The 13,567-nt window shown below is 44.6% G+C and overlaps 1 protein-coding gene across 12 annotated transcripts in view; it reads right to left on the reverse strand.

The window, feature by feature from the left end:
- Window positions 1-13,567, reverse strand: part of CADPS (calcium dependent secretion activator) — a 422,307-nt gene that overhangs the window by 163,681 nt on the left and 245,059 nt on the right. For all 12 annotated transcript variants that reach the window (XM_075938476.1, XM_075938477.1, XM_075938474.1 and 9 more), the window contains one exon: window positions 6,097-6,208. In XM_075938476.1, coding sequence (XP_075794591.1) covers window positions 6,097-6,208 — 112 coding nt within the window. The remainder of the gene's footprint in view (window positions 1-6,096; window positions 6,209-13,567) is intronic.

Raw genomic sequence — 13,567 nt, forward strand, 5'->3', positions numbered from 1 at the left:
CTTTACTACTCTTCAGAGAGAACTTGGATATATTATAATTTTGACTAGTGCAATGTACCTGATCACAGTCAGCTAGAAGAATAGATATTGTTTTTTATTTGGTTTTGGTGGATTTTACTTAAACTAATTTTTGGACAAATCCTAGGAAAAAGTTGAAAACAGCAACTGATTAAATGGAGAGGGGTGCTTCAGGCAATTATCGACTTTAGATCATATGCCACGGATTCAAGTAATTTAAAAAGGAGAGCATAGAAGTGCTTACATTTAAACCATGAAAGATTCATAATTATGGAGACAAACGTTCAGCGAATGTGTGTCCTTTCAGACTCATTGTTATTTTTACAAGGCTTAGGACAAAATTACATTAATTGAAGAAAGACAAACACTTTCCAAATGGAGGCTTTTGGATCGTTAAATTATAGCTTCTGGGGCACTTTGGTTTGTCTCTGTTACATATATAGGCCCTGACAATAATCCTTCTTCCTGGAAGTTCTCAGATAACTAGCTGGCTGCCATTCCCTTTCTTTTCTATGCAAAGGCTCCTGCCAGACTCTCCCTTTTGTTCCACTGAGTCTAGCTGCTTTCAGAACGCCTCCGAGGTCAAATTACTGCAGGTGTGCCAGCCACGGAGGATGCAGCACAATTCTATGGCGCAGCACGGCTGAAGATTAAACAAGTTGGAACATCAATAGGAAGGTGAGTAATCTCTACAGCGAAGGGGGCTTGTGGTCACTTTCCCACCATCTGCAATCCCCTTGAATTCAGTCGCACACAAGACGGTGACCCTAGCTGGGACCCAAAAGGTTCCATGCACAGTCTAGAAAGTAAACCAGCCTTCAGCTCATCAGGCCAAAAAGGAGGGCCCACTTACGTTCTTCTTCTGTGGAAAGATTTCGAAGGGCCATGGAGCAGACCTCAAACACTAAAGAGATTTTTCTGCAACAGACGCGCCAAAGTAACAATGTTCCAGTGCCGTTCCAGCTGTGTCGGTCCCAGGATATGAGACACACAAAGGGGTGTGAGGTTGTATCTTTTCTTGGATCTGCGTCAGAGACCTGAAGAAAAGCTCTGTGGGGCTCAAAAGCTTGTCTCACTCACCACCAGAACGTGGTTCAATAAAAACCATTCCCTCATCCGCCTGCCTCTTTAAAGGCACAGCATTGCAGTTCCCAGGCCGTTGGAAACACACCATAATATTTTAAAAAAAGGTGGAATTTCACCTGGCCTCCTAACTTTGTTCTTCTTTTCACCTCGTGGGATGAGATGCAGCAGGAAAAAATTTAGACTGGTCCGTTTGTTGGCAGGGGCCTTCGGAGAGCCCCCCCGTCCCATCTGTGAGTGTGAGATCCCTCCTTTTTTGAAGCAACTGATTTTGGGTTGAATTTAATCAATAGTTCACTTTCTAGGGGGTACGCTTCCTGACTGAATACAGGGTTGGAAAGTAAAATGCACATAATACACCCAGCGTAGTCCTATCATGGGTCATATCAAGTGTCAAGATTTCAGTTGCTGCAAAAGTTTCTAACCTTCTCGGTATTTCTCATTGCCACCTCAGGCAGGCAAGAGAGGATGGCTCAGAACCTCAGCTGGTGTAACCCGCTGCTATGCTGGCTTATAACAGCACAAGTCAGTGCCTGGTAAGGCTAAGAATTCTGAAAATCCTTCAAAAGCATCCATTTGCCAACCTGTTTATTCTACACCAGTCATTCCCAACCTGTGGTCCATGGACCCCTGGGAGCCCACAGCAGTACTGTAAGGGGTCCATGGAAAGTTTAGGAAAGGAAAAGAAAATTAAGGATCGGACCCAACGTGGGATCGGGACTTTCCATCTGGTGATTCTCGCCCGGGGCTCACCATTTGCGACCGGTCACAGGCAGTGCCTCCCGCACTCGGGATGGGATCTCAATAGCCCAGGAGGCACCATCTGACCTCCTGCCACCAGCTGAACTGCCATTTGCGCTCCAGCCCTTTGCTGCTCCCAGTCCCGCGATGGGTCCGATCCTTACTTGTCTCTTCCTTCTTTTTTCCTCCCCCAGGGCTCTGTGCCTGGCCAAGGGAGGAAAAAATTTATTTATTTATTTTATTTTATTTAATTTAAGGGTGGAGTGCCAGGGCAGGAGCTGCCTTTGGCCATGAGAACCCACTCACCGTATTGTCCGTGGATGGGCAGGGGAGCTGAGGAGGCAGCACGGACCAAGGGACTCCGTTTATTGCCAGAAGAGGTCGCACTTTACCCTCTGTGTTATGCTTGGAATTTTCACGGAAACGGATAGTGGTGGGACATCGATTGCAGACAAGCAATGACCTGCTATTTGGAAAGGGCAGCGGCCTCTCAGATAGGAGCAGAAAAAAACCCCCAAGCTTGTCGCCATTTTCTGGGAGCAGTATATTTCATTTCCAAGTGACTCCACCTCTATCCCAGTATGTAATTTATCCCTCATTGTTGTAATGCGTTTAGACAGGAGGGGTTAAAGGCTCGGGAATATTGTCACTATTCTGTATATTGAAACGACTCTCTTCATTCCTAATGCATAAACATCAATCTTTTGATCTTTCCATTTTCGTCCTTCATAGTTTTTATTTTTTTGGCTTTGTTTTCGAGCTATTCTGGTGACTCACACCCATGCATGGGTAACATTCATTTGAGTCTCCGCTGATGGGGACTGGGATGCACTTCCTCATAATGTATTCACTTACAGGCAAGCAAATTCTTTTTTATAACTGGCAGAGTTCACCCTCATTACTCATGGTGTTTCTATAGTTCATTCCTGACTAGCATTATTCCATGCAACTGCCAAATACCAGCCCAGTTTATCATCTTTTTTTTTAATACGCCGTTGAGTTTCAGATTCACAGCTGATACTGCAAACTACACTTTATTTTTTTCCTGCATGGAAACCAAAGTGTCCTTGAGTTTGATATCCCAGCACACTTACTCCCGTAGGACTGGATGCAAATCCCACTGAAATCAACCACAAACCAGAAGGTGTTTTGGATTAGATCCTTATTCAGCACCTTCCTTAATTCTACACATACTAAGTTTTACCCACTACATTAACCCTTTCTATTTAATCATGAAGACAAACCTCTCTAGTGTTTTCATATGCAATACTGACAGAGTGTGCATTAGTCTTTGAAACTTTGATTCCAGCGTGCCTGAAGACCAGCCCTTGTTTCTTCGAGCTGTTATATTAGTCATTCATTTTCAATCCCTTTTAACAGTAAGATCTTTTTCAAAGGAAAGTTTTGGCGTTTGGCAGAAAAAAGGGCAGGAGCGATGGGCAGGGACAGAGCAGATGTTTATAACACTATTTCCAGGGGTGGAAACTTTCTCCTGTGTCATGCCCAAGTGGCTGGGCTTTGGCAGAGACTGGGTGTTCAGCTGGGGTGGAGTCGTCCCCACAGGGCCGTGGACAAGAGCAGAGCCGGTTGGTGGGTTGTCCTGCCCCAGGGCTGTTGCTACACTTCAAAGGCAAAAGCGCTGTGGGGAGCATGGGGCCAGCGGGGGATTTAAGCAGTCCCCTGCTGGCCCCGTGCTCCTCATGGCATTTCAAAGTGGCAACACCACATGGAGCCCAGGGTGTGGCCCCAGGCTCCCCATGGTGCTGCTGCTTTGAAGCAACCCCCCCTTCCTGCCTCTTTCTGATAGAGGCAGCAAGGTGGGGGAAGGGACTAGTCCACTAGCCTGTCGACTATCCGATAAGCATTTGCATATCGGATAATCGACCAGTCGTTCATATCCCTATTGAAAGTGCTTTGGAGGTCAGGGTCATAGTTCAAAATCATTTGGACAAACTAGAGAAATGGTCTGAGGTAAACAGGATGAAGTTCAATAAGGACAAATGCAAAGTATTGCACTTAGGAATGAACAATGAGTTTCACACATACAGAATGGGAAGCGACTGTCTAGGAAGGAGCATGGCAGAAAAGGATTTAGGGGCCATAGAGGACCACAAGTTAAACGTGAGTCAATAGTGCAACACTGATGCAAAAAAAGGCAAACATGATTCTGGGACATATTCACAGGAGAGTTGTGAGCAAGACACGAGAAATCATTCTTCTGTTCTACTCTGCGCTGTTTAGGCCTCATTTGCAGGATTGTGTCCAGTTCTGGGCACCACATTTCAAGAAAGATGTGGAGAAATTGGAGAAGGTCCAGAGAAGAGCAACGAAAATAAATAAAGGTCTAGTAAACATGCACTATGAGGGAAGACTGAAAGAACTGGGCTTGTTTAGTTTAGAAAAGAAAAGACTGAGAGGGGACGTGGTATCAGTTTTCAGGTACCTAAAAGGGTGTTTCAAGGAGGAGGGAGAAAAATTGTTCTCCTCGGCCTCTAAGGAAAGGACAAGAAGCAATGGGCTTAAATGGCAGCAAGGGAGGTTTAGGTTGGGCATTAGCAAAAACTTCCTGTCAGGGTGGTGAAACACTGGAATAAATTGCCTAGGGGGTTGTGGAATCTCCATCACTGGAGATATTTAAGAACAGGTTAGACAGACACCTGTCAGGGATTATCTAGATGGTGCTTGGTCCTGCTGTGAGGGCTGGGGACTGGACTCAATGACCTCTCAAGCTCCTTTCCCGTTCTAATGTTCTATGATTCTGTGATTCTCAAAGAGCAATTATGCGGGGACGTTGGTGTGTACAGAACCACATTCATTTCCTTTGCCTTCGAGACTCTGTCGTCGTCCCACCTCAGCACAGGCAGGTTCGTGTCTATCTGAACAGCTCCATCAGGGGTTTAACATGCTCAAGGTTTAGTTACTTGAAGAATACCAAATCCCAAAGCAGCCAACTAGACAAGCGCCATCACTGGACAGGAGGAGGCAGTTTCAGGAATACTTAGTGTCTCATTGAAGTCCGGCTAGCTGAGAAGTGCGGATGGATGTACTCCAAAGGAAATGATGAGGCCACCAGCCATGTTGCTCAGGGTTGGCCCCCTCCATGCTATTTGGGTTTAGGACGCTACAAAGGAGCTACAATGCTACAAAGGAGCTACAACTCTCTGATAGACTCTGAGTGAAGCTAAGTTGAGGAGCCGGCTCATTGGCCTTCCAGGAGTTACCGTGGACATGGCGGAGCCCGAGAACAGTTTTGTCCCTCATGCACTGCTAGCTCCTTTCAAGCCTGACAAATGCAACATGGTTCACCACTGCCACCTGGCAAGGAAATCACAGACCTGCAACTGAAAAACAAGAGCCACAAAGCAAATGGGGGCGACACCCACTGTGACTATGTGGAAGAAAGAGCGGCTGGCCATTGTGCACAGCTCAGCAAAAGGCTCTGCTTAGCAGGCAGGCAGGGTCGCAAGAGAGCGTGCCATGCTGGAATGCCTAAAGAATGAGATCTGAAAACGGTACGGAGAACCGGCCAATGCCAATGTAGAAAGCAACGGCACATCCCCTTCGCTGGAACAGTGTGTACCCTTCTGCTCCTCCCAGCTCAGAAACAGGACCAGGAAGGGCCACAGAAGTGATTAGTGGTGTGGAAACACTTCAGTGAACGGGAAAGCGCTCTCTGTGGGCACTCTGAGTGTGCAAGGGCACTAGCGGACACGCAACCACACAGACCGGAATCCTGAGTAGGGGTTTTGGGGGAAGTGTGGGGAAGTGAAAGGGGAGGAAGGGGTCACCCGAGGTTCTGTAGCCAAAGCTAGGGAATCGGAATCCTTTACCGATGAGAGTACTGGCAGAACACAGAAATTTTGCTATTGCCATCAATGGAGTCCGGATTTCACCTCGGTGAATGGGTGCTACAAAACAGCCCTTTCCAGACTTGTTCCCCCAGCACTGCAGTGCACAAGAAAGCAGCCAGATGCTCCTTTGAAACCCCCTTTTCTCCTCAGCTGGGTGCACTTCTAAGGGCTCCAAGACTGTCAATACCACTCCAAAGACCCTCTGCATTTGTTCTGTGACTGCACAGCCAGCGGACCTATTGCCATTAAAAGCCAACACCAAAGACAACGTATGAACTGTATCCGTGTCCAGCACTGCTGCCCAGAGAGCACGTGTCCTCTTTTCCTGGGCCTCTTGGAGCCCCAAAACGCTCTCCTCGCCATTGACCTAAAAAGACAGAATTAAGGCGGCAATTTTCCTTACCCGCCCAAGTTCTTTGTCCTCCAACGCCAGCACGCCAGTGCTCTCTGTAAACAGCTTCACCTTCACAGCAGGAAGCGCATGTGTTGTGGTAAAGTCACCTTGAGTGCCCCAGCTGTGAACACAACCAGAGGGAAATGTTTAGAAACACGAGCGGGACAGTTGTGCTGTCACCTGGGTGTGTAAACGGTTAATTTCGGATGTCACTGTCTGGCATTCACACACGCACACACATGCACAAAAGTGATACAACAGTGGGAGTGACAATGTGTTAATTAGCTTGCCAGGAAAATGCAAGACAGATGCTCAGAAATGTCACACTGGCTCTTCATGGAAGACAATGGAGTATGTGGAAGCAATGCGGAATCAAGTTTGAACAGAACTTTATTTATGTACATCTCGTTTGCAAGTTAATAAAATGAAGTCGATAATCAGCCTGCAGTGCAAGTCTGTACAACAGTTACAGAATAGTAGGGTATTGGATCTCCGGTCTGGACACAATGTCTGTAACGCTTTTGGGTCCGTTGTTCTGTTCTTATCTATTGTATCTTCCTCTTTTTGTTTTTTAAGTTAAATTTGCTTTCCCAAAAGTTACTTCACTAGGAGTCCTGCCCGGTCTTTTGAGCCAGATTAGCTGGGATTGCTATCTAGGAGGCCAAGATGTGCTGATTAGAGGCATATGGGTTCCTAGCCAAGTAAGAACTGGATTGAGACTCCTAATTCATTACACAAAGTCTACTACAGGGGTTCCCAACCTGGGGTAAGCATAACCCCAGAGGGTATGAGAAGCTTGTCAAGGGGTACGGGGAATATTTGATAAATAACTAGATTATCCTAATTTAAATATTCCAAAAGTAGTAGTGTTAATGAAAAAGGTTCTGGATTCTAGAGTCTAGAATTTATTTCCTTTCATATTGAATAGGGGGTACGGGAAGGTTTAGTAAAAGCCAAGGAGGTACGGGGACCAAAAAAGATTGGGAACCCCTGGTCTACTATCATATGGTAACCTGGGTTTGAAAGCAGTGACCTAAAGCAAAATATCCAATATCTCAAACAAACGCCCTAACCAGCCAATCCTCAAAGCTCTGTAGTCACAGAAAGATCTATGGGTGTGCAGACAACACGAACTCATTTCAAAGAACAGTTGGATTTTTCCCTTTTACATTCAGCAGAATCTAGCTACTAACTACCAGACCCACTGGAGATCCTACCATTTTGTAAACTCGTGAGTAAGCAGTGAGTCACGGCTACCACCTCCTATGAAATGTGCTGCGTTCATTCATTTTTGCCATGTTCAGTTTAGTTACAGCTATTCACGACTCACAGCATTCTAGTAAATACACTGCAACAAATATTTTCCTGATTTATACACCCCCCGCACCCCCGTTTACTTACCTGGGATTGGTCAGCATAGAAGAGCATGAATCAAAGTTCAAGTCTTAGTAATGGGAGACTTCATCACAGCTGTCTCTGTTACTGAACTTTGTAAGGTGAACCCAGTGGGGTCTGTGTGGGAATGACTGGGTTTACCAATTAGTGGACAGGGATTTAATGATGTTCTACTGCACAACTTTCTCCATGCAACTGTATTTAATGCATGCCCAGCAAGTTTTTTTTCTCTCCCCAAATTTGGGACAGATGGGAAACTTTTCATCATAGACTGAAAATCCATTCTATGTTTTCAGAGCTCATTTTTTTTCCCCCGGGAACTTTAAAATTGTGCCCCTGTTACAAAAAAATCAGTGCAGTGGATGCTGCAAAAATGGGCAGTTCCGTTTTCTCTCTTTTGTTTAAAATAACACACAAAGATCAATAAACCTAGACAAAGTATCCATACGATTGCTATTGTCCTTAAGGGGTCAGGGTGAAGAATGACAGATCCAACATTTAACATTTTTTAACAACGTTATTTTCCAACTTTGTCTCTGTAAAAATCTATCAGCTTTCTGAAACTAAGGCTACAAAGTCAGTAAAAATCCCAATGGAAAGGTCACTGTGTTTTCTAAGGCTTGTCTACATGGGGACACTCAAGAAAGGTAATCAGAATTACAATTTAAAGTAGATTACTTAAACTGCATTAAACTCCTCTGTGAACACTCTTATTCAGAATTAAAGCAGCCTGAAATCAATTTAGTCTAATTCATTTTGGAAGTGAATTAAAATAAACCAAATTAAGGGCACTTTAATTCCGAAGACTATTCATGCATAAGTTTAACTAACCCATTTTAAATTCACACCTGTCGTTAATTCGGATCAATTTTCTTGCGTGCACCTGTGTAAACAAGCTTTCAGGCTTGCTGGCACATACACACACAGTTGTTCTGTTGTGCTGTTCTATCAGTTGGCAAGGAATTGGAATAGGCAAATCTCAAAAGATTGAGAAGTTAAAGAAAAACATTCAAATGTTCACTCAAAGTCAACTGTGGGTAGCCCATTGGGCTGGTAACCACATATGAATAGATCTTTCTTGTGAAGCGGTTAGTTCTGCCTGGTTTTCAGCAGAAACCAGAAAGTTTAAATGCAGGAAAATTAAACACCAAACGGTTAAAGATCTTGAACTTCAAAATGTGTTCAGTTTCAGTAGCTGGCTCTTAATTCACTGTGCTTTTTCCTCCCACCACTAATATAAAATATACAGTAGTAGAGGGGGAAGTAGAACTCTTGGGCTGTGTTTCTGAATGCCCTACTTTTTCTGAGCACGGGGCCCTAGGTGAAGAATATGTGTAAGCACTTAAACCAAAACACAGATGGTCTGTCTAATTTTAGGCCTGTCAGAAAAGACCGTTGGTCTGAATTCTTTATTTCCTTGACACTATCTCAGGGCATGCTTTAACTGCTAGAAGAGCAGCATTTTCCAAACTGCCAGGCAAGCGGGTTGTTAGGATAACATGCACACTCCCTCTGTCGGCAGTCTTCAGAGCATTAATCTGATCTTCCTCTGAGATGTACAGCGGTGAGGTGTGAATGATGCAGCTATCGCAGGATAAACCGATGGCACTAATGCGCATCGGTGAGTTTTCAAGAGTATCTCTCCTTAAGCTTGCAATCTGAAACCTGCTTTCTTTCTAAGAGCTTCCTTGCCATATAAGAAGCCGGCACTGGCATGCCCATTTTATGGGGGGGAGGGTGGGTCTGGAGTGCCAGCACAGGCACCCCATGCGGGAGGGAGGGGTATGTCGAGCTCCAAGCCTGTGGCCCACCTGTAAGACAATCATGGATCACTAGTGGGCCTTGGGCCACACTGAGAACCACTGACCTACAGCATGGGGTTGAGTCCTTGGCCATCTTGGCCAAGAGCCATTGGTGGACCTGTCCTTCATGAACGGACCTAGCTCTTTATCACACCCAGTTCTACTTCTGGCCTTCATGACAATGAGTTCCACCGGCTGATAGCATTTCCTTATTCCGTACGATTCATGATTTTATAGAACGCTGTCCTACCGGCCCCTTAATTGCTTCTTTTGCTTATTTTTTGCTACCTTTTTAATACATTTTTTTAGTTGAGCCTAGAACTGCACAGGAATTGAAGGTATGGATGTACTATTCGGATGACCAGATTTCCAGATTTTTATTGGGATTGTCCTGATATTTGGGGCTGTGTCCTAAATAGGTGCCTGTTATTTCCCCCCCTTCAGTCCTGAGTTTTCACACTCACTATCTTGATTACTCTGGGAAGATGAAACTGCAGATCTTCAACATAAATGTGAAGAGTGTGTTCTTGTATGGATGTGAGACCTAGTGTACTAAAAAGTCTTTAAATCACAAGCTACAGACATTCATAAACAGATGTCTGAGGTACATCCTTCGCATCCAATCGCAAGACTTGATTATAAATGAGGAGCTTTGGAACAGAACAGGATAAGAACCACTTGACGTTCAAATCAAGAGAAGAAAGCGGGGATGGCGAGGCCACACTCTCAGAAAACCATCTTACTGTATAGTCCATCAACCTCTCACATGGAACCCGCAAGGAAAACGCAAAAGAGAAAGACCTTGGACAACGTGGAGAAGAGCTATTGAGATTGAAGGACAACAACTGGGGTACTCCTGGAGTCAGTTAGAAGTTTTGTCTCGAGACAGAGTGAAGTGGAGGAGACTTGTAAATGACCTATACTCCAACCGGAGTACAAGGGTTTAGTTAGTTAGTATCTTGATCACTCTAGAGATCACAAATTTACATAATGACATTACGATATTTTCTGTTTTATTGTCTATCCTTTCCTAACGGCTCCTAACATTTTGTTAGATGAACACAGAATGGATATTTTCAGAGAACTATCCACAATGATTCATTCTCTCTGTCTTTCGGTCATAATTAGCCATTCATTTAAACCCCATCGTTTTGCTTGTAGAGCTGGGATTCGTTTTTCTAGTGTCCGTTACCTTGCACTTTTCAACACTGAGTTTCATCTGCCATTTTATTGTCTCCTCTCCCATTTCAGGAAGATCCCTTTGTTACTTTTCTCAAGCAGCTTTGGACATGTGTATTAGGATACACTCTTTAATTACATGATTAATTACATGAAGGCCTGACTACTACCCCATGCTACTCATCCACGTGGGCACAAATGATACTGCCAGGTGTGACACTGAGCGGATCAAGTGTGACTACAGGGCTTTGGGAGTACGGGTGAAGGAGTTTGGAGCGCAGGTGGTATTCTCTTCTATCCTTCCTGTCAAAGGTAGGGGCCCGGGCAGAGAGAGGTGCATCCTGGAGGTGAATGCCTGGCTGCGACGATGGTGTCGCCAGGAGGGATTCGGCTTCCTTGATCACGGGGTGCTCTTCCAGGAAGGACTGCTTGGCGGAGATGGAGTTCACCTTTCCAGGAGCGGGAAGGCCTTGTTTGGACACAGACTGGCTAACCTTGTGAGGAGGGCTTTAAACTAGGTTTGTTGGGGGCAGGTGAACAAAGCCCACAGGTAAGTGCTGCATGTGCGGGACTGGGAGATGGGTTGGAAATGGGGGGGACTACGGCCTATAATGGGAAGGAGAAAGGAGGGTCAGGGCACAACAGGGAGGCAAGATCAAATCAGTATCTTAGATGCCTATATACAAATGCGAGAAGTATGGGTAATAAGCAGGAAGAACTGGAATTGCTAACCAATAAATACAACTATGATATCATTGGTATTACAGAAACCTGGTGGGATGGGACGCATGATTGGAATGTTGGTATGGAAGGGTACGGCTTGCTCAGGAAGGACAGACAGGGAAAAAAGGGAGGAGGGGTTGCCTTGTATATTAAAAATGTACACACTTGGACTGAAGTGGAGATGAATGTAGGAGATAGCTGTGTAGAGAGTCTCTGGGTTAAGCTAAAAGGGGTAAAAAACGAGGGTGATATCATGCTAGGAGTCTACTACAGGCCACCTAGCCAGGTGGAAGAGGTGGATGAGGCCTTTTTTAAACAATTAACAAAACTATCCAAAGCCCAAGATTTGGTGGTGATGGGGGACTTCAACTATCCAGACATATGTTGGGAAACTAACACAGCGAGGCACAGGCTATCCAATAAGTTTCTGGACTGCATTGGAGACAACTTTCTGTTTCAGAAGGTTGAAAAAGCTACCAGAGGAGAAGCTGTTCTGGATTTGGTTTTAACAAATAGGGAGGAACTAGTTGAGAACTTGAAAGTGGAAGACAGTATAGGGGACAGTGATCACGAAATAATAGAGTTCATGATCTTAAGGAAAGGTAGAAGGGAGACCAGCACAATTGAGGTAATGGATTTCAGGAAGGCAGATTTTGATAAGCTCAGAGAACTTGTAGGTAATGTCCCATGGGAAGCAAGACTGAAGGGAAAAACAACTGAGGAGAGTTGGAAGTATTTCAAAGGGACGTTGATAAGGGCCCAAAAGCAAACAATTCCGCTGTGTAGGAAAGATAGAAAATATGGCAAAAGACCAGCTTGGCTTAACAAGGAGATCTTGCACGATCTCAAAATAAAAAAGGAGTCATATAAAAAATGGAAACTAGGACAACTAACAAAGGAGGAATATAGGCAAGCAACACGGGAATGCAGGGGCAAGATTAGAAAGGCAAAGGCACAAAATGAGATCAAACTAGCTACAGGCATAAAGGGAAACAAGAAGACCTTTTATAAATACATTAAAAGCAAGAGGAAGACCAAGGACAGGGTAGGCCCACTGCTTAGTGAGGAGGGAGAAGCAGTAACAGGGAACTTGGAAATGGCGGAGATGCTCAATGACTTCTTTGTTTCGGTCTTCACCGAGAAGTCTGGAGGTGTGCCTAACGTAGTGAATACAAGCAGAGAGAGGGTAAGTTTAGAAGATAGGATACACAAAGAACAAGTTAAAAATCACGTAGGAAAGTTAGATGTCAGCAAGTCACCAGGTCCTGATGAAATGCATCCCAGGATACTCAAGGAGCTGATAGAGGAGGTATCTGAGCCTTTAGCTATGATCTTTGAAAAATCATGGCAGACAGGGGAGATTCCAGAAGACTGGAAAAGGGCAAATATTGTGCCCATCTATAAAAAGGGGAATAAGAACAACCCAGGAAACTACAGACCGGTCAGTTTAACGTCTGTCCCAGGGAAGATAATGGAGCAGGTAATTAAGGAAATCATATGCAAACACTTGGAAGGTAATAAAGTGATAGGGAATAGCCAGCATGGGTTTGTGAAGAACAAGTCATGCCAAACTAATCTGATAGCTTTCTTTGATAAGATAACGAGCCTTGTGGATAAGGAAGAAGCGGTGGATGTCATATACCTAGACTTTAGTAAGGCATTTGATACGGTCTCGCATGATATTCTTATTGATAAACTAGGCAAATATAACTTAGATAGGGCCACGATAAGGTGGGTGCATAATTGGCTGGATAACCGTAGTCAGAGAGTTGTTGTTAATGGTTCTAAATCCTGCTGGAAAGGGATAACAAGTGGAGTTCCTCAAGGGTCTGTTTTGGGACCCGTACTGTTCAATATCTTCATCAATGATGTAGATATTGGGATAGAGAGTACGCTTATTAAGTTTGCAGATGATACCAAACTGGGTGGGGTTGCAACTTCTTTGGAGGATAGGGACATAATTCAAAATGACCTTAGCAAGTTAGAGAAATGGTCAGAGGTAAACAGGATGAGGTTTAATAAAGAGAAATGCAAAGTGCTCCACTTAGGAAGGAACAATCAGTTCCATACATACAAGATGGGAAGCGACTGTCTAGGAAGGAGCATGGCGGAAAGGGATCTAGGGGTCATAGTGGACCACAAGTTGAATATGAGCCAACAGTGTGATGCTGTTGCAAAAAAAGCAAATATGATTCTAGGTTGTATCAACAGGTGTGTTGTAAGCAAAACTCGTGAAGTCATTCTGCCACTCTACTCTGCACTAGTTAGGCCTCAGCTGGAGTACTGTGTCCAGTTCTGGGCGCCACATTTCAAGAAAGATGTGGAGAAATTGGAAAGGGTACAGAGAAGAGCGACAAGAATGATTAAAGGTTTAGAGAACA

This window comes from Pelodiscus sinensis, chromosome 11, assembly GCF_049634645.1.
Source record: "Pelodiscus sinensis isolate JC-2024 chromosome 11, ASM4963464v1, whole genome shotgun sequence".
In the NCBI taxonomy this organism is placed as follows: Eukaryota; Metazoa; Chordata; order Testudines; family Trionychidae; genus Pelodiscus; species Pelodiscus sinensis.